This window comes from Monodelphis domestica, chromosome 8 (genome assembly GCF_027887165.1).
Source record: "Monodelphis domestica isolate mMonDom1 chromosome 8, mMonDom1.pri, whole genome shotgun sequence".
Lineage (NCBI taxonomy): Eukaryota > Metazoa > Chordata > Mammalia > Didelphimorphia > Didelphidae > Monodelphis > Monodelphis domestica.
In genome coordinates this window covers 30,641,750-30,665,621 of record NC_077234.1, presented here as the reverse complement: position 1 = coordinate 30,665,621, position 23,872 = coordinate 30,641,750, and the positions used below count along the sequence as shown (strand labels likewise).

General features: G+C 36.0%; 1 protein-coding gene across 2 annotated transcripts in view; it reads right to left on the bottom strand.

Annotated features, from left to right (window-relative positions):
• LOC100616966 (EGF-like and EMI domain-containing protein 1) overlaps positions 1 to 23,872 on the bottom strand; it is a 787,120-nt gene that overhangs the window by 140,314 nt on the left and 622,934 nt on the right. For both annotated transcript variants that reach the window (XM_007502250.2, XM_056807813.1), the window contains 2 exons: positions 21,489 to 21,623; positions 19,694 to 19,825 (listed from right to left, as the gene is read on the bottom strand). In XM_007502250.2, coding sequence (XP_007502312.1) covers positions 19,694 to 19,825; positions 21,489 to 21,623 — 267 coding nt within the window. The remainder of the gene's footprint in view (positions 1 to 19,693; positions 19,826 to 21,488; positions 21,624 to 23,872) is intronic.

The following is a 23,872-nucleotide window of genomic DNA, read 5'->3' as shown; positions in this document are numbered from 1 at the left end:
TAGCCCTTACCATTTTTCTACCTTGAAGCCAATACACAGTGTTGAATCCAAGACAGAAGGTGAGGGTTTAAAAAAAAAGGAGAATTCAATTCAGTTACAATGGAAAATTCACTTCAGAGGCTAATTTCTGTTTGCAGCAGAAGAACCCAGCTTAAAGACGATTTTATGGTGAGTGATAAAGACTGACTAGTCTCCCTTAAGGCTCAGGCCCTTTCTACTATTTTCTTTTTTCCCTCTCTTTCCCTTCCCTTAATTCCTTCATTTGTATTAATTAAAATCTCCATAAAACCCAGCTGACTTGGGTATTTTCATATTTGGGAATTTTCCCATGGCGACCACTTATTTTTAATATAAATCAAGACACTAAAAATTATCTTTACAGTTTAGGGAAACCTTTACAGTTTTGGCAATTCACAGTCTTGGCAAATCATATTTTCGTGGTTACACTTTCCATTGTGCTTTCCAAAACAATTTGGAAAATAAAATTCCTACTCTCTTCAAGAGACTACCTGTATCCCTTCTACATCATAACTTTCCTGATTGTAGTTTTGGTATATTGTGGGTCAGTATAAGAAATTAAATGAGAATTTGGGGGGAGTTTTTCTGATGATACACAAACTTCAGCAGAAGACACAGAAAAGGCCTACAAACTCAGAAATAAATAAAATATATGTATAGTATTATATAATATCAAACATCTTTTATTGGTTAATACCACAAATAGACACAATTTCTTTTTAAATGTTAAAATAAATAATTTTAATAACTTATAAGTGCATGTAAATTAATGTAAACACATCACTGGACAGAGTCAATATTGTGGCTTAGTAGCAGTGAAAGCTGAAACCTTCCTGACAATCCTTCCAAACCAATTTTTAAAAACTACCTTAAAACGACAAGTCAAAAACCAATAACAAGATGGAGTAAGGGGCCTCTGCCACAGAATACAACTTGAAATATAGGCAGAAAGAGTTGATTTTCATGGAACAAGGGGGAACTGGAAGCAAAAATGCATACAGCAGAGTGCTGGCTGGCCCATCCCCCCATACTACAGGTTCCAAGCCTGGACATAGGCCAACTTCTTAACAAGGCCATAGCTTAAAAAGAAAAAAATGGTTAACTGGAAAAAGGGGCAAAAATATCCAATGAAGAAAGAGTTTCATGAAAAGTAGAATGGACCAAATGGAAAAGCAGGATCAAAAGATCATGTAAACACATCATTAAAGAAAAAGAAAAAATGGAGACTGGTATGGAGAGAGGACCAAAAAATTTTAAATAGATTTCTAGATCATGGTGGTGCTACACCCCTAACCCCCATAATATGGAAGGGATACTTGTATATTAGTCAAAGGAAAGCCAAAGATAAAAGAAAAAAGAAAGAAACAAAAAGTCCCTCTCCTGGAACTCTAATAGGTGGACATAAACTTCAATGAAAGACAAGGATGCAAAGTGATTATAAAAGAATACAAGTAATTTCAAAAGGGAGAAAATACTAAAATGGCAGAAGTCAGAAAAGGTGTAGGAATTTTGGGAATGATAGAATGACTGGGCTCTATAAAGAAGAAATAAGGAGTGAGTAGAAACCAGGCATGGGGCATCATTTGTATCTTAGCTCCTAAAAGACCAGTTTGACTCAAACAGAGAATGTGGGAAGGAGAATGATATGAAATAAGACTCAAAAGGTAGTGGGAGGCCCAGTTGTTGAAAGCTTTAAATTTCAGTTAAAGATTTTGTATTTTCTCCTGAAATAAAGAGCCACTAAAGATTTTTGATTGGAGTTTTGGGTGTATGTGTCACATAGAATATATCACTTTGGCTCCTTTGTAGAGGTTATGTTAAAGATTGGAGAGCTATTGTTAGGACCACCAACAAGGAAACTATCATGGTAGTCTAGGTGAAAGATGACAAGAACCTCAATCTAATATAGCAAAATATTTTTGGTGAAAAGACAATGACATTTTGTCATAAGCTCTATCTCCTAGACTCTTACATCCAAGATTTCAAAGCATATGGATGGAAGAAAAGAAATCAATATTTATTAAGCATCTACTATGTGCCATGTACCATCCTAAACATTTTAGAAGTATTATCTCTTTTGATCTTCACAATAGCCCTGGGAAAGAGGTACTATTATAATTCTCATTTTTAGTTGAGGAAACTGAGGAGGCAGAAGTTACAGGGTAATAGAGCTGATGAATATCAGAGACTGGATATGAATTCAGGTCTCCCAGACTCTTGGCTCAGTTATCCATCCACTGTACCACCTATCTAACTTTATGGAACAGATATTCCTGTTTCCTATACTCTATGTGTCTTCCTTGATAACTCTGGGCTAAGTTTGTGGGAACTTTTTGCTTACTAAAAAAGACAAGGGTGACTGAGAGCTCAAAAAGGGGAGAAAAGACAAAGAATAGTTCAGTACATATTTTAATGAGTTTGAGATGCAATATTTGTTTTGGGGGTTATAGGATAAGAGTAGTAGTCAGTGGTTAGCATTCATCTATCTGAGTAAATGAATCCCAAGGAAGTAAAGATTAATTTGAATCTGCACCAAAGAGAAACAACAACCACACTGACATTGGGCCATCAGTCAAAAAATGCTGATGGTACAAGAGGGATCTGTACAGGGGAGGAGGGCAGGCAGAGGAATTCCTGGATGATTCACTGCTTTGTATTTTATGCTTTGCCAGTCTTCTAATTCAGGGCTCTGGAATTGTGCTCTAAGAATAATTAGGGATTACTGTGGGTAGCTAACCAGCCATATTTACTAACACACAAGGAGAATTTTAAGCCCAGTTATGATTGGCAGAAACCTATGAGGAAGAAAAACAAATAAAAGAGGAGGTTTTTCAGAGCCTTCAGAAGGAAAAGGGCAAGTTCCTGGCATCATTGGTTATATTAGCAGAGGAACAGAGCCCATGAGCAGTTTCTGACTTCACTGAGTTTGCAGTTAGATCCTGGCCAGTGGATGAATAGGGACAGTTGTTCATGCCAAGTCCCATTCAGAACTTTCATGCCTTTATAGGTCCACTAAAGCTTTCAGTTTGGCCATGGTCACCAGTGGCAACAAGCCAAAGAGAAAAATGTAATCTGGTAGAGATAGGTCTGGGATCAATCAGGAAATTGTTCAGTTGTTTTCATTCGTGACTTTGTGACCCCATTTGGGGATTTCTTGGCAGAGATACTGGAACAATTTGCCATTTCCTTCTCCAGATCATTTTAAAGATGTGTAAACTGAGGAAAATATAGTTAAATGAGTTTCCCAAGGTCACATAGTAAGTGTTTCACCCTGGATGTGTCTTCCTGACTCCAGGTCTCTATCCACTAACCTCTCCCAAGCACTCCATCCACTATTACCACCTAGCTCTCCTCAGAGTCGAGGAGGTCTAGATTCAAACCTGAACTCTAAAACATTGACTTTATGACTCAGGGGAAGTCACTTGACCACTTAATGTTGAAGGTTAATCTCGTTGATGAAATTGTATATATGAACTGCAGTGGTAGAGGGAGTTTCTCTACCAAAAGTGCCTCATGCCAATTAGATAGCAGCCTAGTCCAAAAACCAGTATGACAAAGTGTCACAGGTTGATAACTCTGGGTCCATCTTAGATAAAGATCTGAGAGCCTTTATCAGTGGTTAAATTCTCATGGTCTGTCTGAGTGTCCTTGCCTCCACCTTATTTTAGCTTCCCATAACAAGATTGCTGATTGTTCCATGAACCCTGGATGATTCCTAGAACCATTATTTTACCCCAAACATTATCCTACCAGCTGCACTATCTACATTCTTTTTTTTTTAATTTGTTGTGTTCCTGAAATGTCTCTTGGGAAGCCTAATGGAAGTGGCATTTTTTAAACATTATTTTATTTGGTCATTTTTACACATTATTCATTGGAAACAAAGATAATTTTCTTTTCCTCCCCCTTCCCACCTTCCCTCCCATAGCTGATGCATGATTCCACTGGGTATCACATGTGTCCTTGATTCGAACCCATTTTCATGTTGTTGGTATTTTCCACTATCTACATTCTTGCTACACTTTCCCATGGACCTTTCTCACAGGTGATTGTTTGTAATTCCTATGGTTTTTACCTTTAAAAGATTTACCAGTTTGCAACAAACTCATACCCATTGCCACCAGCATGGGTCCTTTCAACCCCACTCTGTCTGTGTCTTTGATTCTTATCTTTTCCCTCACCCTTACTTTCAGGTGAGGCCCTTCTTTCTTCTACCTTTGTATTTCCTCTTACTATTTTTCCCAACTTTACCTGCAGAACTCTGGTCCCAATCCTGCTCCCCTCCAGGGGGAAGGGGTTATCAACAAAGAAAATGAATGACTGAGATATCAAGGGCTGGGTAGAACAAGGAGTATTCTTCATTTTGGTTATGATTTAAGAATATCTTATTTATCAACAAGATTCTAGACTTAAGTTCCTTGGAAAGATGGGGGTTGAGAAAAGTGCTCAAATCAAAATCCCTGACAGAATCAGAATTCCTTAGAGTTCCAATGGAATATTTTCTGTACTGTGTGGGCTCTGATTTAAGTGGCACATCAAACAAAAGTTTTTCATCCATTAGTCAAGTCAACAATAAGTCAACAAGCATTTAGTAAGTGATTGCTTTATGCCAACAGTGTACTTAGCTTCAAAAATAAAAAGAAAGGCAGAAAAATTTGTTGGTTTGATTTGAAAGAAAAATTTATGGTCTTGACAATAATAGTAGCTCCATCAATAAAGTGGTCATCAAGTTTTGATTAAGTGCTTAATATTTTCTTTAGTGACTGCTAAGCATTAAGGAGAAAATAAAACAAGCAAGACAATGTCCTTGAGGAGCTTTACCTTCTCATAGGAGAGAAAACATGTAAATAACTAGCTACTTGCAATATCCATACTGAGTGGATGTAAGGCCATCTCCAAGGAATTATCTCACATATGATACTATGAATGGTCTGTTGCAGAAGATGGGATTTGAGATGAGTTTTGAAGAAAGCCAGGGCAATTAAGAAGCAAGGTGAAGAGAGAAAATTTCAGATATGCAGGTGAGCTAGTGAAAAAGCAGAGAGGTAGGAGAAAATGTTGTTCAGGAAATGGAGAGTAGGCCAGTATAGTTTTATTATAGGAGTTGTGGAAAGAGGTCAAGTCTAATGCTGGAAAAGGAGGAATGGGCTAGGTCATGAAACACATTAAATACCCAGTGAAATTATTTCTATTTGATCCTGGAGAAAAAAGGGGGACAGTGGAATTTATTGATGAGTGTGATCAAACTTGAACTTTAGGGAAATCACTTTGGAATGCTCTTGGAAGATGAATTAGAGTTGAGAATGACTGACACATAGAAATAAATTTAAAGTTGGTTGCTATTGTCTAAGGAAGGGTTGATAAAGTCTTGAACTAAGTATGAATAGAGGAGAAGGGGACATAGAGGAAAAATATTTGAAAGTAGAAACAAAACTCAGAAACAGATTGGGTAGGTAGGGTCAGTGAAAGTGAGAAGTTAAATGTGACATTTGAGGTTGTAAGCTTGAGTGCTAGAAGAAAGGTGGCACCCTTAGGGCTTTGAAGGGAGGCAATGAGTAATGTTTGGGATCTGTCTAGATTAAAATGCCTATGGAATAAAAATTTATATCCAAAAGGTATTTGGTGGTGTAGACCTAGCCTGGGCTAGAAATATAGATCTTGGAATCATACACAGAGATGATAATTGAACCAAGCCAAGCTCATGAAATCACTAGGTGAAATGATATAGAAAGAAATGAATAGAGGGCCTAGTAGATATCCTTGGAAGACACCTCTGATTAGTGCTTTTAATATGTGGTGTGGCATGATTAAGGATGGGGAATGGTGGCAAGGCATTCAAAACTAGAGGATAGGGCAACCAAAGGGTTGTTTATATAGCCAGTGCAGGGGTGATGGCCTTTGGAAGAATTTAGTGGTGGAGAGACTGAAGAAAATAGTGAGAATGAGAAACATAGCTAGGAGATTTAAGATATGGAGTGATGGAATTATAAAAAAATATTATTAGATAAAGAAATTTTGAAGCTCATTATATAAAAGTGGAATGTTTGTGAGTGATTCCAAGATTAAAATGACTACATGTGTAGATAGAATAGAAAAGTAGGTCATGGTTAGTGATTAGACTGAAGAACTGGGAAGTTAGGGTAATTGAAGAAGCAACCCTAAGCATATTGGACATCCCTATTCCAAGAGAAAAGTTAAGGTGTAGAAAGGAACCATAAACCTGGCACTCAGCTAACTGAGGAGGGATGGAAAGTATCTTAGATTCTGGCAGATCCCAGGATCTGCATTAGGTGAAAAATCTAGATAACATTTGTCAAAGGAGAAGGACAAATGATGGTAGAATAAATATCTTTTATTAGTGATGAGGAGCCAGAAATATTCCAACTGCCTCATCAAAAACAATAAGTAGGAAAATGACATAAAATGCTCTCATTACTGGAAAGTATGGTAAAGGAACCAGTATTATCAGGAAGAGTCAGGCATCAGTGAATACCAAAAAAATGAAAGAAGTTAAGCTGGGAGGAGGTTAGCTATACCATATATATATATAAATACACACACACATATATATATACACATGCACATATATATTAAAGCAGTAATCATTAAATCATTAAAGCAATCTAATGCTGACTAAGAAATAAAGTAGTGGATCAATGGTGTAAGATTAAAAATTAATATCCAAATACTTCAAGTATTATATTTTTATAAGTGTTAATAATAACTTGAAGAAAAGGACAGTGATAGCCTCAGAAAAGAGGAGGCTCCCAGACCAGGGGCACAGAAGAGGGAACAAGGAGGAGAGCACTGGAAGAAGAGAGATAGAGGGTGGGGTTACACACAACTTTATCAATACAGAATTATGACGCAGTGTGGGGATTAAAGACAAAAGGGATGCTGGGTAATGTAGTTAAAAGGTACAAAATTCCAATTACAAAATAGAATATATTAGAAAATCAACAAAGAGTAGTTAATGACTAAAGTGGGATTCACTAAACCAAAAGATCCAAGCTATTGGGGAAAAAAACTCACTTTTTGAAAAAGATCTGCTGGGAAAACTGGAAAATAATATGGCAGAAATTAGGCATAGGCAAACATCTTACACCATAAAACAAGATAAAGTCAAAATGCATACTCTATCTAGAAATAAAGAGAGATACCATAAACAAATTAGGGAAACATGGAAAAATTTACCTGTCAGAACATTATAAAAAATGAAATGAATATTTTTGATTCCATTAAATTAAAACGTTTCTGTATAAACAAAGCTAATGTAACCACGTTTAGAAGAGAAACAACAAATAGGGGAAAATTAGAACAAGTATCTCTGAGAAAGGCTTTATTTCTCAAATATATAGAGAATTGAGCTCAATTTATGAGAATACAAAGTAATCCCCAGTTGATAAATGATCAAAGAATATGAAGAGGCAGTTCTCAGCTAAAGAAATTAAAACTATTATTGTAGGAAAAAATGTTCCAAATAACTATAGGGAAATGCAAACCAAAACAACTCCGAGATACCATTTCCCATCTATCAGAGTGGCTCATTTGGTCAAAAAGGAAAATGATAAATGTTAGAGGGAATGTGGAAGAACTGGGACACTAATACACTGCTGCTGGAACTGTGAACTGATGCAACCATTTGGGAGAGTAATTTGAAACCTTACCCAAAGGACCATAAAACTTTGCCCCAGCAATACCACTGTATCCCAAAGATATCAGAGTTATTGAGAAAGTACCTATTTTTTATGAAAATATTTTTAGCAGCCTCTTTTGTAGTGGCAAAGAAAACTGAGGGGATAGTCATCAAATGGGAAATGATTGAACAAGCTGTGGTTGTAATAGAAAACTATTGCTCTATAAGAAATGATGAACAGGATGATTTCAGAAAAAAAAAAACTGACAAGACTTATATGAACTGATACAAAGTGAATTGAGCAGAACCAGGACACTGAATACAGTAACAGAAATATCACATGATGATCAAGTGTGTAGGACTAAACTATTATTAGCAAATCAAGGTTCCATGATAACTCCAAAGGACTCCTGGTAGCCAAAATCAAAGAAGAATCTGTTGGAATCTGAATGCAGATCAAAGCAAGCCATCCTTCACTTTATTTCCTTCCTGTCTTTTTTATTGCATATGTATTGTGTCTTCAGTCACAACATAAGGAATATGGAAATATATATTGCATGAAAGCACTTGAAATTGCTTTGAGGATGGGGAGAGGGAGGGAGAGAGTCTCAATCACAAAATATCTGAAAAATGGTAAAAAGGTATTTCTAGTTATTGAAAAAATGAAATGTAATTAAAAAAAGAAAGGTTTAAGATGAAAGTAAGCATGTTTATTATTACACAGGCATTCTAGAAGGCAGAATGGAAGTGTCAATAAATCTGTGGTGGAACACAATGAGGTAGGGTGAAGGTGGATAAGTATGAGTAGACAAGGAGTTAGATATGGGGAAAGAGGTTTGTATGTTAAAAGCTAAAAATTCAGAATTTCTAGGATGGGCAGAGTAGAGTGGGATGGGATGATGCTAACCATGGACTCAGAAATCCAGACAGGGTATCAGTCTTTGAAGAGAAGACAGTGGAAGGAGGCATGTGACTATACTGTTCATGGTCCTTCCTAAAGCCCAAGTCTTGGATGCCTAATGCTGTGTCCTTAGAGGCTCCAGGAGAAGTATTGCCTCAGAGTAAGTAGAAACAGGAGAAGGTGTGAAAACCTGGCAGGAGACTGTGGGGGCAGAGCAGTGCTGGAGAATACCCTTTTTTTAAGGTGGGCAAAGTAGGTTAGATCAATTCATATCAGCACCTGCTCTGCAATTTACAGTCTTTGAGGAGGTGCAGATTTGCCTCCGTTTTAGGGTTTCTTTGGGGTATTTTAAAGTTAGATGACTTGCCTAGGGTCTCACACAGCTGTTAAATTTCTGAGACAGAATTTGTACCCGGATCTTCCTGGCCACAAGGACAGGCTAATTTGAATATTAATTAAGAAAAGATGTAATTAGTGAAGTAAATCTGGCTGTAGAGCCATGCATGCCAAGACGGGCAGCTTTGGATTCCCTGTACCAAAGCTTCCATCCATTCATGTGGCTAATCGAACAATGAATGCATGTATCATATATATGCATATATACAAGTAGACCCATACACATCCTTATTTGAAAATGTGAATCTGTATAATAGCTTTTTGAAAGGCCTGTCACTGCTCACTGTCTCCACTCAGTTGTTCCTCTCAGTGGGAGCTGACATTTTGCTGATACTTCATCAGACTGGACTGCCTGCTGGGAACCAGATTGGTAAGGGGAATGTGTCTCACTGCTGGAGTGAATGGGAGATGTATTATTTAAATACAATTTATCTTACAGCAACTTTGAAAATCAGATTTCCCATTCCTGCCAGGATGGAGATGAATTTTCCTCCATCTCACTTCCCATACGCCATTGAGGCTAAAGCAAGGGGACCTGATTAGACTCTTAATTGCAGTTCTGCAAGTTTGTGACACACAGATCTTTCTCTGCCTTGACTTAGATAAGGGCTCTGCTTTTATAGAGGAGAGGGACAATGAAGCACCAAGCTTCAGGCACCAGGGAAGAGATGAGAATCAGGCCAGAGGCTATTACTCAAGATTCTGCTATACATTGCCAACAGTCTTCCTTCAAGGCGAATATTTCAGAAAGAAGCAGATGGTCCAGATAGATTGCGCTCATTACCTCCGTCACACTCATTTTGAAGGTTACATTTAGAGTGTGTCTATAGGTACAAATGGTCTCCCCATTTAAAAAAAATAATGGCTTGGTCTAGATCAATGCATCCATTCACATGATTTGTTATTTCAATGAAAAATCAACATAGTAGATTATTTGATCTGAACTGTCTGTTCAAATAAATTAAAATTTATTTGGTTATGGGTATAGAACCAATAATAAAATACAAGGGACATGTGAAATAATCTTCTTTCAATTAGCTATTATTTTATATTCAAATTTGAGTAAAGTTAAGCTGTTATTTTATACCAGATTTCTAGGATTATTTTATTATTTTATACAAACAATATGACACAATGAATATAGTATTAGATTTGGTTCAGAAAGATCAGGGTTCAAATCACAGCTTATACTTGGTAGCTGTATGAGCAGGTAATCAATGATCTTCTCAGTTGATTTTCTCATCCACTAAATAGGGGTAACCCTAGTTGTCACATGTATATTTTATAGTTATTTTTGGCATCAAATAATGTCATACAAACAAAGTCTGTTTCAAAACTATAAACTCTTATCTAAGAAAGTTTATCATCAAATCAGTAATATCATTCTTAAGTTCTGGCAATCATTTGGAAATGAATAGAGACTTCCATATATAGGATTGGGCCCTTACAGAACCCATAAGAAGTTCAAATTCTAACTAATGTGATTTCAAGAACATGTTCAAAATAGATCATATAGCAAACTTCTTATGTGTCTTCTTGAAGGGCCAGGAACATAGTTTCATTGATGACATACACATTTCTGAATGGTAACAAGTGCAACTGTAAAATGCATTTCTTCCCTGTGATACTGCATAGTATTTGTAGAATGCCCAAGCTGGAAGAAGCCTTGGAATACTGGGATATATAATATTATATTTCAACATTCATACCTTCTGACATAGAATATTTGAGGAAAAATCACCTTTGTGATCATGCTTTAGAATATAACTTCTTGAAGGCAGAACATATTTTGTTTTAAAAATTCACTAGTAGGTTTATTTCCCAAGGTGATTGGAAAAAAGGGATACAACCTGTATCTTTTAAAATATTTATAGTAGTTTGCTTTGTGGTGGCAAAGAACTGAAAACTGAAGGGATGCCCAGCAATTGGGAAATTGCAAAACATGATGTGGCATATGATTGTGATGGAACAATAGTACTGTGCCATAAGAAATGGTAAGGTTAATTCTGGGAAAAATGGAAAGATTGACATGAAATTATGAAGAGGGAAATGAGCAGAACCAAGAGAATGTTATATAAAGCAGCATAAAAAATTGTTTGAAGAATGATTTGTATATGTATACCTCCAAAGAAAGAATTTATTCGTAGAAATAATTAAGTCATAGCCTATACATATATCTTTTAATCAAATGATGACCTATAATGGGGGAGAGAAATAAGAGGAAGTTTATGAGGATTTTAGGTAACAAATAAATTTAAAATAAAAAAAATTATCTATCTGTCTATCTTGCTCTCTCTCTGATCTATCCACTTATTCATTTATTTATCTTTTCATTCCTCTGTACATAAAATGGTTACTTGCATAATTATTTTTGTCTATCCATTCATCTATCTTATCTATCTATATCCATCTATCTAGCCGTACTTCCATTTATTTGTCTATCAATCTATCTCCCTTTCTCTCTCTATATTTATATATACATTCATTTATATCTATTCATCCATCCTTTTATATTTATTTGCTTGTGAATATGTGTATGTATCTATCTAGATGGGTTTGTTATTTCATTAGCATAGAGAGATGTGAATAATTAAGTAAGGAATTCTTATATACACATGTTATTGGTAACAAAATTCTGAGAGAGTTGACTTTGGGGGACATTGAGAAGTTAAGTGATATTTTTAGCATTTAGGTATTTATCAGCACTGAGGTCTTTGCTGTCATATTTCTGATTGTGGCATTTACCTTTATGTTTTGCACACAACAAGCACTTGATAAATGCTCATTGGATTAGACTGGGTCTTGTTCAAGCCTTTAATTTTTCAGGTGGGAACCCCAGGAATAGGGAGTGGCATGCTCAAAGTTACACAAGGGTAGGATCAAAATTCAAAGTCAAATTTCTAGAATCCCATATCCTACCCACTCTCACCATTTAACAGTTGAGAACACCGAGACCCAGAGAAAGAAAAGAGTGGGGAAGGGAAGAAGGGAGAGAGGTAGGAAGAGAGAAAAAAGAGAGAAATATTTCTGTAAGAGTCCTTCTCATCATACTCCACCATTTCTTTCCAAATCACCTTATAGCAATGGGGATTTGAGGGGTGAGTAGTTTTTTTTCCTAGCTAGAGACTGGAAAATTGAGGCAGAATCACTAGACTTTTCTGGGTCCCTCATTCTGTACCTTTGGGATCTAGCTCCAGGCTGGAAAACCTGGACAGCTTTGACCTAGCTAAAAGAGCTTCAAGTATGAGACCAATGAGAGATCATATCTGTTGCTGAAGATGAGGCTGGTAAGTTTCAAAAAGCTCATTACCAATGAGTTGTTCAATAGGTAATGCATTTTCTTGGTAATTATGACTATGACAATGACAAAGATACAAAAAGATCTGGATTCCTTCATGCTTTTTCCACTATTGCATCATTTAGTAATCATTAGGCTCATTAAACAACAATAACAATGAAGACACTGGAAAAAACCCAAGCAAGAAAGACCAAAAGGATTAATGTAGCTGTAGTTGGAGTGGATAAAGGGCTAAACATGGAGTTAGAAAAACTTGAGTTCACATATTTGCTAGCTATACAATTCTGGACAAGTCACTTAGGCTGTGTTTGCCTCAGTTTTCTCAACTGTAAAATGGGAAATAAAACAATACCAAATTTGTAGGGCTGTTTTGAGGGTGAAATGAAATAATATTTATAAAGGGCTTAGCATAGTATCTGGCACCTAGAGGGTACTATATAAATTCTTGTTTTTTCCTTCCCCAATAAAAAAAAAGAATCTTTGAAGAACAGTTATGGGAATGGAAATTGCTTAATGAAAATTCAGAGGTGATTTTATTACTTTCAATTATTCTATTTATTTATGCCTTCCTTCCTCTTTATCACCCCCTCCTTCCTTTCTTCATTTTTGGAATGAACCTGTGATTTCATTGGTATAGGAAAGTTGTCCATAATACTGAGAAGTTGAGTGATGATCTTATGATCAAATGTTTCATGTGTGTCAGAAGTAGAATTTGTTGCCAGGTCTTCCTGGCTCAGTGACCAACACTTGATCCACTTCTCCATATGTATTATGGCCACAGAAAACTAAACCAGGTGAAACAGTCAAAATATGGACATGGCATTGCTTAGTGGTGGTGGTGTTGTTTTTTATTTCAATTTCAAAGGCAGGTTTGCCCAATGGGATGTACAATTTTAAAGAGATTTTTCATTTTAACTGTTGTCCCCCTCTTCAAAAGCACCATTGATTACTCAATGGATTTCCATATCTTAGCTAATCAGGATGCTTCTTCATTTTTCCTCTCTCCCCAATTCCTTCTATTTCAGAGTTCTTTGGAACACTGGTGTTTATGTAAAAGCTAGTATCTTCAGGAGTAGCTTTTCCTCTGTTCTCTCTGCTAAAACATATTATCCCTTATAACCCATCTTTTTTTTTACAGTTCATTATGCAGCATAACTAGGTTTTTAAATTATGTAAGCAGCATAACAGGATGTTTAGAAAAATGCTATGTGCTATCCCCAAATAGAGGCTTCTTTTAAAATGCTGCACGCATTCTCAGTGAGTTATGTGTGATGTATTTTAAATGAGTCTGATAGCTGAGACTCATTCATTTTTCTAAGTATCACATTATGGTGATTACAGAACTTGTATGTGTGTGTGAATGTATGTGTGTGTGTATATGTATCCCTCTAAATGTAGATATAAACATGTAACTTGAATTTTTGAAGAACCCATTCTGTACCCTGGAGTTAGATTCTGGGAGCTAAAACTCTCTTTCTGCTCTGTAGATGTGGTATCATATTTGAAGAAGGAATAAAGTTTTGTTATCAATAAGTTCAGATCCTATTGCCCATCACTACATCTTTCTTTGGACAACCGTGAATTTCTGAGTTAGGGGAACAAATTGGAGTAGTGGATAAACATGTTAGATTTGGAATCAGGGAAATGTGAGTTCAAATCTCACACCATCCACAAGCTATGTGACCCTTTTGTTATTTATTTTAGTGTTATTTATTATTATTATTATGACTCTTTTTATTATTATATGGCACTATTAACCCTTAGGCAAGTTATGTAACTTCCTTTATCCTCAATTTCTTCCTTTATAAAGAGGAAATAATAATAGCATATATCTCCCAGGGTTGTTTCAGAGTTCAAATAATTGAGATAATTTGTCCAAAACATTTGAAAAAACTTTAAATAATTTTACAATTAAGAACAATTATTATTAAATATTCTTTAAGACTAGAATGACAGATAAAAATTCAAACCATCCAGTTACCAAGAAGGAAAAAAAATATGATTGAACATATATTAAGTAATTTATCAATCCATATTGAGGACTGTCCTTGGGGCAAACATTATGCCCTTTAAAATATGATCAGATCACTAGCAGAGTGCCCAAATAGAGAATGGTAAACAATATATAAAACTAATTTTAATAATTGAAAATAAGCAAGATGTGTATTTTCTTTAATAGTTTTATCAACAAAATATTTGCATCACATGACATTGAAACATGGTTAAGATATGATTACTGAAAAGTTCAGCCTTCTTAATATTTTTTTTCCCATCCAGCTAAGAGCATGACCCTAGGAAATATATTTTCATCACTGAAAGGTAACTCAAATACCTTTGACACATGGAAATTTGTATCTTTGAGATTCTTTAAAACATGAGTTTGAAAAAGCAAGCAAAGTAAAAATATATCAGGGCTGGCTAATTATAGGTTTAGACAACTTTTAGTCTTTTCTAAGTGCTTGTCAACAAGACTAGAATGACAGATAAAAACTCAAACCATCCAGTTACCAAGAAGGAAAAAAATATGATTGAACATATATTAAGTAATTTATCAATCCATATTGAGGACTGTCCTTGGGGCAAACATTATGCCCTTTAAAATATGATCAGATCACTAGCAGAGTGCCCAAATAACATATTTATAGGGTTTTGAAAAAATTATACCTAGCTATAAGAAATCCAACTCAGGGTTTAATCTATGTATGATGACCAACACTGTCATCCTCATTAGACAGACTTTCTAGATTATAAACTCCTTAAAGAAGAGGATTAAAGGATATTTCAAACTCAGCATGTCCAAAATGACATTCAGTATGTTTTCCTTCAAATTCATTTTGCTTCCAAGTTTCCCAATTTTTGGTGATGGTGTTACAAACTTATTAGTTTCCTTCCTTCCTTCCTTCCTTCCTTCCTTCCTTCCTTCCTTCCTTCCTTCCTTCCTGCCTGCCTGCCTGCCTGCCTGCCTGCCTTCTTTCTTTCTTTCTTTCTTTCTTTCTTTCTTTCTTTCTTTCTTTCTTTCTTTCTTTCTTTCTTTCTTTCTTTCTTTCTTTCTTTCTTTCTTTCTTTCTTCCTTTGGGCGGGATATTTGTCATTTTTGTCATAGCCCTAGCATTTAGACATTCCTTTTGTTGTTTTTTAGACATTGAAAAAACTCTTACTTTTTGTCTTAGTTTCAATGGAGAAGAATGGTAAGGGTTAGGCATTGGGGTTAAGTCACTTGCCTCAGATCACAGAGCTAGAGAATATTTGAGGCCAGATTTCAATCCATGACCTTCTATCTCTAGGCCTGGCTCTCAGTCCACTGAGTTACCTACTTGTCCTGAAACTAGACATTTAATAAATATTTTTTGAATTATCCAGACTATGCAATTTCCTTTCCAACTTCAGCACCTGGCTCTTAACATAGTGCTCTGCCTATAGGGAACACCTGGTAAATATTGGTTCATATGATTGTAGATTTATATTATATTGTATTGTATTGTATTGTATTGTATTGTATTGTATTGTATTGTATTATATTATATTATATTATATTATATTATATTATATTATGTTATGTTATGTTATGTTATGTTATGTTATACTATGTTATATCATGTCATATCATATTATATTATTTTATATTATATTATGATGTTATATTACATCACATTATATTAAAGATCATAGATGTAGATCTTGTAGGGATTTCAGAGTTCATCTAGTTATACCCCTATAGATGAGAAAACTGGAAGCAAATTAAATAAATTATCTAAGGTCAGAGGCAGCATTTGAATCCAAAGCTTCTAAATCTAGATATACTATAATTTTATTTTTATTTGTATGCAACTACTAATTAGGAACAGAACCAGTCTTGTGAGTTCCATGATGCAATAATGTCTGAAGCAAATTTTTTTCTACCAGTATAGGTGAGCACCTTCTCCATAACATAATCTTGGAGAGTTGCTTTAAGTACTGTTGGAGTTAAGTGACTTACCCAGGAATTCATGGGTGAAAGAAGAAGTATAAAAATCAAGGTCTTTTGGATTTAGAGTCCAGCTTTTTTATTGAGGCAGGTGAAACAATGGATAGAGTCCTGGGCAGAAGTTAGAAAACCTCATATTTGTGAATTCAATTCTGGTCTCACACTTACTAGCTGTGTGATTCTAGGCAAATTATTTAATCCTCAGTTTACCTCAGTTTCTTCATCTATAAAGTGAGCTGGAGAAGGAAATGACCCACCACTCCAAGATCTTTGCCAATAAAATCTCATAGACAATATGGCTCATGGGGGTTACAATGGGTTATACATGATTAAACAACAACAAATCTAAAAAAAAATCTTTTTGTTAAGCCATGTTATCTAATCACTAATTGGGTGAGGAGTGGGACAACATATCTCTATTACATGCCCTGAAACTTATTTTCCAGTATTATGCATTAGACCAAAGTCTCTTCAGCAACAAAATGGTTCAAAGTTGGCAGTTACAATGAATTATCAGGCTATCATACATGAAAAGAAGATGGAGGCATTATGTTTGCACACTTTTTAGGAACTTCCTCTTTCATCACCATTACTCATTTAAAATCTTTCTCTGAAAAGAATTATAAATTCAGACTACAAAGTTCTTTCAAGTGTCCCCCACCATAATTTAATTAGTATCTCCTATCATAGCAGTAACTCAGAAAATAACTAGGTTTTTAAAAAAAATCATTTAAAAGGCTGATGCCTTTATTGACTTTCTATAGTAGGTTTGTCCAATTTGGTGACTTAGGTAGAGAATAGGATTTTCTAGTGTGTCCTGCAAGGCAGTGGTGGAACCCCATTTCTTTGTTACCAGTCCTTTTTCAGTGTCAACAGGAGAATTGGTGTTCAGCTCCCCAGAGGTCTTTGGGAATTGTCTCAAGAAATAAAAAAGGAAAGGTAAAAGGATCTCAAATTTGTGTTAAAATCTCAAGCTAAATTGACATTTCTGCTATGGCTGTAGGAAATTGAAATACATACATCTATATCCACATAAAGTTACAAGTAAAATAATATATGGTGATAGGTATGTATGTTTATATAACATGTATCTGCATGTGGATATCTCAGTGTGTTGAAGCCTGAGCAGGGAAGAAAAAAAATCCTTGAAATCTCTAAGGATTTCTAGCTTTTCCTTCCAAATTCCCTGTAGAAATCAACATGCTAGTGTATCTTATCACTTTAGAAAAACATATAGAAACTGATATTTTTGGTAAAAAATACCTTTTTAAATAGTGGTTTCTTAAGACTACTAGTGGAAACAATTTTGATAGCTATCTGAAGAAGGACTTGGATAGAACAAGAACTTAAAATGGCATCTAGTTTGCAATGGAAGCTAAGGAAATACTATTCAAGAAGAAGCCTCAGAGTTGTGGGGTTATGGACTATTCTCCTGGTCTGTTCTTATTTCTTTTAAGAGTCCACGGGTTCCTCAGGCCCCAGTGACTATCACCATAAAATGAAATCGATCATAGAATCATTTAATGTAAGTGCCTTGGGCAGAGAAATTGTAGAAATGATACTGGATGACTCTTTCTATCATGAATGAATATGGGATAGAAGGAAACTCAGAGGTCATCTAGTCCAGACTTCCCACTATTTTGCATAAAAGGAAACAGAGACCAATGAATTGAGTGTTTTATGTTGCTGTCATTATTGCTGTTATTTTTATCACTAAAATCTTTACCTAAATTAGAATCTCAATGGAAGGAATTCATGAGCAGAGAGAGATGGAATAAGGGAACCTCAAGCCAACAAAATTCATTAGCTTAACAGTGCATAGTTCTGAATCAGTACAACATGCTATGTCCAGCTCTGTCCATTCAGTAAATCTCCAAAACAGAACTGGATTTTTAAAAAAAAGGATGTACGTAAAATTCTCATAACTCCCAAGCCAAGCAGCATGAGACCCACCTTCGTCTAAGAGAACTCTCTTTTTGCCATCCTGACATTGAACTGTCCCTATATCACATGGTGCCCCTCTGCAGTCACAGCTTTGATTACAGTCAGCACCAAAATATCCTAGTCTACATGCTGTAGAAAACAAGGCCAAGCCATTGATTGTTTTTTGTCATCTAATAGCTTGGTGGAGGAAACAGGATATTCTGCTGTTCAAAGTAATTTGTAACAGTGCTTACCAACCTGAGTGGTGCTGATGGAAAGCTCCATTTCATTAGTGTCCCTGAAACAATTTGAGATCTTTAATTAACAATACATGAGAATGAGAGGCACTGGTTCCCACCTTCAGAATTTTAGCAGATTCTCTGAGAACTGGAACAATAAGATTCTTTTGCTTCTTAAAAAAATACACTTAACCCCAAAGAAAACAATCAAGACCTGTTTTCATCAGGTATAAACTCCTGGATATCCCCTTTCTCCTTGATTTCAGCTGCCAATCATGTCTGACTCATTCACTAGTGTCAGTCTTATTCATAATTTCATTTTGTGGTTAGACAAAAATATCAGAATTGGGCAAAGTTATCTGATTGAAAAATAATATGTTTTCCAGAGATTACAGTGACCTCTCTACTTGGCTGATTTACATAGACCTTCAACTTCTTTCCTATCACAGTGGGAATAGTAGAGGTAGCTCTCAGTCTTGTTTATTCAGCAGCTATTTTAAGGAAATGTTATCAGAATAAATTATATTTACCTAGCAGTATGGTTTCCACCTCCCATCCCTTTTCTTCCTAAGTGTGATTTCGCCACTGGGAAAACACTCTCTGATGCCTGGGAACCAATTCCTAGCTTGAGAAGGTTAAGCCATTGGTCCAGGGCATCACAGCAAGGGTAGGTTCTAACTGCTGGAACTTCATTTTTTCTCACTTCTCTTCCCTGACATTACTTTCTTTGTCTCCTTGAGAAAAATAGATAAATTTCAGCTACCAAGTTTATATATGTATATACATATATATGTATATCTAAAATATGTAATCTATATATACATGCATGTATTATATGGAATGTATATGCAGGCATATATATGTTTATATAAAATATGTAACATATATGTATTTATATATGAATGTATTATATGAAATGTATATGCAGGCATATATATTTAATATGTAACATATATGTATTTGTATATGAATGTATTATATGAAATGTATATGCAGTCATACTGGGTAGAGCTTGCCCAAAGGCATCGTGAAATGAAATGACTTATCTAAGGTCATGAAATCAGTGTGTGTTAGAGACGTTGTATTAGGGATGGTACTTGAATGCTCTTTATATACTACACCACAAGGTTTTATGACTAATAATCATACTTCAAATTTAAAGGTTTGCAAAGCCTTCATATAATCATATCTTCCCCATTTTACAAAAAAAGAAGATGAGTGCAGAGGGATGATATGAATTTCCAAGTGTCACACAGCTAATAAGTTCACAGGGGAATTTGAACCCTTTTCATCCAAGGTTCTTTCAATTATAACTCACCTAAATGACACCTGTCTCCGTGGAACCCAGGTGGGCATAGCTGCTGGCATTCTCCAGTTGTATGGTCACAGGGCAATCCAGAACAGTTACAAGGCAATTTGCAGCCAGGACCATAGAAATCTGGTAGGCATTCTGTGGATTCCAAACAAAGGCTAAATTATTTTAAGACAGACATTTAAGGCTTCTTTTTAGAAATGAGCCCACAGAGTAGAAACAGACCTGATAGTAGAAAGATAATTCCTGTTCCCCATTTTTCTCCTTAAAGATATCTCTGATTATACCAGGTTTTAAAAAGTTGGCCCCAGGGAATAATCATAATTAATACCAATAAAAGTAGCAGCTAATGTCCATATCATATTATATCAACCCTTTACAATTATTCTCTCTTTTGAACCTCACAACAACAACAGAAGATAGAGTGTGATTGTTACCCCCATTTTTACAAATGAGGAAATTGAGACAAATAGCAGCTAAATGACTTGCACAGGGTCTCACAGTTGGTAAATAACTGAGGTTACATCTGAACTCAGGTCTTCTGAACTTTAGACCCAGTGTTCTACACACTGTGGTGCCATGCAGCTGCCACAGAGATATTAAAAAACCATTTTGATACAGTTGAATGCATGCTAGATTTGGAGAACCTGATTTTGAATCCTGAACTTACTATCTACCACCTGTGCCCTGTGCAAGTTATTTCACCTGTCTGGGGTTTAGCTTCCTATAATGTAAAATGACAGGGTTGGGTATATAGCCATCTTTCATCTCAAAAACCTGTGAATGTTTGGTCTTATAAATCCCCTCTTTAAAGTCCTTTACTACAAAACATTATAGAAATACCTGAGATCAGATTTTGCCTGTGACACATACAGACTATATGACTTTGGGCAAGTCACTTAACCTCTTAATTTCCCAGAATATTGATCTTCATGGAAAGAGAAATTTCCCCTATACCAATGAAACCATGTATCCAGTGCCTATTTATATTTCTAATATACTACAGACATAATCGAAACTTCTAATGCAGGGCAGATCATGACCTCTGAGTACAAAGGTTTATCTTTCACTCCTGAAAAGAAGATGGAAGGGACATTAGAGAGATTGAGGCAAATCTCCTCATTTTATGGATGAGTGAGGTTAAGTACAAGACTCACCCAGTTAATGATGTCAGGTTGAACAGATCAAGAACACCAGCTCAGGTCCTCTGACCTTCCAAAAGCCAGCATTCAAATCAAATTTTATTGATTCAGAGCAGAAAGTATACTTCTCATGACTTAAGATAATTTTCACTAGTTCTCTGTCTATTTACTTTGACTAAAATAGATTTATTCAACAAAGGCATGCTTCAAAAAGAATAATTACCCCAAACAATTTGTAACCTTCAGTTTCCTTCTCCGGTTAGCAGTCTGTGACATGGATCTGCTGGAATGGATGTTCTTTTCATCAGACAAATGGTTTAGAGCCCAGATGGTAACCAGTTCAAGGTTCTCTTAACTGTTTAGTATACAATGGAGTGATTGGCTCACCTTAATCTTCTTAATGTTAGATACCCTGAAATGAGATCTTTCTTCCACTGCTAAGGCTTACCCAGCACTACCTAACAGTAGAGACTATGGCGATGCGGGTAATTAGTCCATTGCTCCATGTCCCACTTCCTTACCTGCACATGGGGGATTAATGATGCTGACTCACCTCCTGGGGCCACTAGTAGATTAACTAATAAGAGACCATGGGGTGTTTGACAAAATGGAAAGCATCGTTAATAAAAAGAAGAAAGGAAGTGGTCATCAGATTATACCTTCCTGGCATCTGTTGCCTTGGTAACCAGATTTGCAGGTGCATGAACCATTTTTGGCATTGCAATCCAGGGTGTTCTCCTCCACACACTGACATTCGGAAGAGCAGCCAGCTCCATAGGCTCCCTTGGGACAGGCTGCAAGCAGATTGAAGCAAATCGGTCACCTGCAAACTCAGCTTTCCCTAGTTTAAATTGTTAGCACACAGGCCTGACGCTCTGCAGTGCCTGATTATAGGGGGAAAAAACAAGGGGATCATCCTATCTGCCAAAAAAACAGGGAAACAAATGTCTTTTCAAATCAGGCAATTCATTTTCTTTTTGGCAACCTGATGTGAACAGTGAAGCCTGAACTACTTAAAAGGCTTTAGAGCGACTGGGATTGCAATTCCAGCTCAGCATGCTCAACGGGTGCCTATCGTAGAATTCTTTAAGGGCATCCTGGGAAAAGTGTGGTGCCATATTCATTCCACAGCAGCATAGAGATGATGGACAAGCTTCATTGGGAAGAGTAGTCATTGTTTGAGTTCCCTTTCATCTTGCAGTCGCCCAAAGTAATTTTACACACTCTGGATCTCAAAAAGTCATTCTTTGGGATGGGAGCATTATCTTGGACACATCTTGGGTAAACTGAGCTTGTATTTCCTTCAGTGTATTTCCACTACTATTGAGTTGCAGTGATAGAAGTTAGAATGAGGGTCCTAAATGGAAAGGGCACTAACTTTGTATTCAGTAAACACATAATGGATGTTTCCCCCAAAGAAACTACTAACCATAATTTGATCCTCTTTCCAAAAAGATATCTCGGTATCTCTGATATATTATGAATGTGAATGGACTTTCCCATTATTAATAGGCAAGGTGAGGAGAAGAAAGAATATCAACAAATGGAGGATCTTTCTCATATGCTCAAGGGCACAGTATAATTATGTTATACCCATATGGGTCTTAGCATATCAAGCCAATTTGATGGAAAAGTTGTTACAGTCAACACTTTATTATCCTAACTAATGGAAAGGAGCTTATAAGATAATACAAAATGACTTCTAAGATGCAATTGTCACTCTTGGTCCCCTACATTCATCCAGGTGGTCAGGTAGTATTCTTTTTAGATCCACTAATTTCCAGGGCTTTCCCATCTATTGATATCTTCCTCAAATAGATGTTTCTCCCTTTCTGATTGTGAGCTTGATTTGCTTTCCATGGTCCAATTCTTGACTCTTCCTCCACAATCTGGAGGAGTTATGGAAACCAGTGAGACTTGATGGCCAAAAGGAAAATCAAAGTGTTGTGGTCTGAACAGGGAGGGTGAGAGAGATCAGGTCAAGTATAACAGAACAGTGTGATAATCCCAAATTATATGATTATTGTGATAAATTAGCAAAGAGAATGGAGTTTCCTTCACTGAGATTTACTTTTGAAATAAAAATTCAGTTTTATATCTTAAAGAATGTCTGGTTGTTTAATGTATATGTGATGACTTGGGAATAGCTTTAGACAGGGAGATTAAAGACTGGAATCAGTTCTTTAGCTATGCTTATAAAAATAATTAATGGGCTGAAACATTTTGTTATGGTTTTCCTGAGACTTGAACAGCATTAGAGTTGGAAGTGAATATGCAAAGAAAAGAAAAAGGAGATGGACTGGGACCCTGTTAGGGAAAATGTTTTGAAGCTTTTAGTTTTCAAAAGTTTTTAATACTTTAAAGAACTATCTGAACTTCTTAGAGGAAACTCTCTCTCTCTCCCTCCCTCCCTCCCTCCCTCTCCCTCCCTCTCTCTCTCTCTCTCTCTCTCTCTCTCTCTCTCTCTCTCTCTCTCTCTCTCTCTCTCTCTCTCTCTCTCTCTCTCTCTCTCTCTCTCTCTCTCTCTCTCTCTCTCTCTCTCTCTCTCTCTCTCTATATATATATATATATATATATTCACTACAACATATTATTATTCTGACCTTTTTATCATTTACCCCTTCCTGTCTTTTTTTCAGAAATTTTATTTTATTAGTTACAGAATCACATAATATTTGATTTTGAGAGGACTTCAGTAGTCATCTTATCATATCTATACTGGAAAGAGAATTCCCATCTATATCATGCTAAACAAGTCTTCTTGAAAGTGGAACTAAAAATGTCAACTACCTGAACAAGACATAAAGGTTAACAAAGAAAATTTCCAGGCTGTGGAAACATATTTTTCTACTCATTCATGTGTTTTCCCATGAGCCTTCCAAAGGGAAATGTTCAAAGCATAGATAGGTGTTCATGGAGCATACCTCAGGTGTTGCTTGAGAAGCATTAACATTCCCTTGAGGGACAAGCATAACTACACCCCCCAATTCTTTATGCATAATTATCAGGAACACCAGAAAATAATCATCTCACCAATATTTTC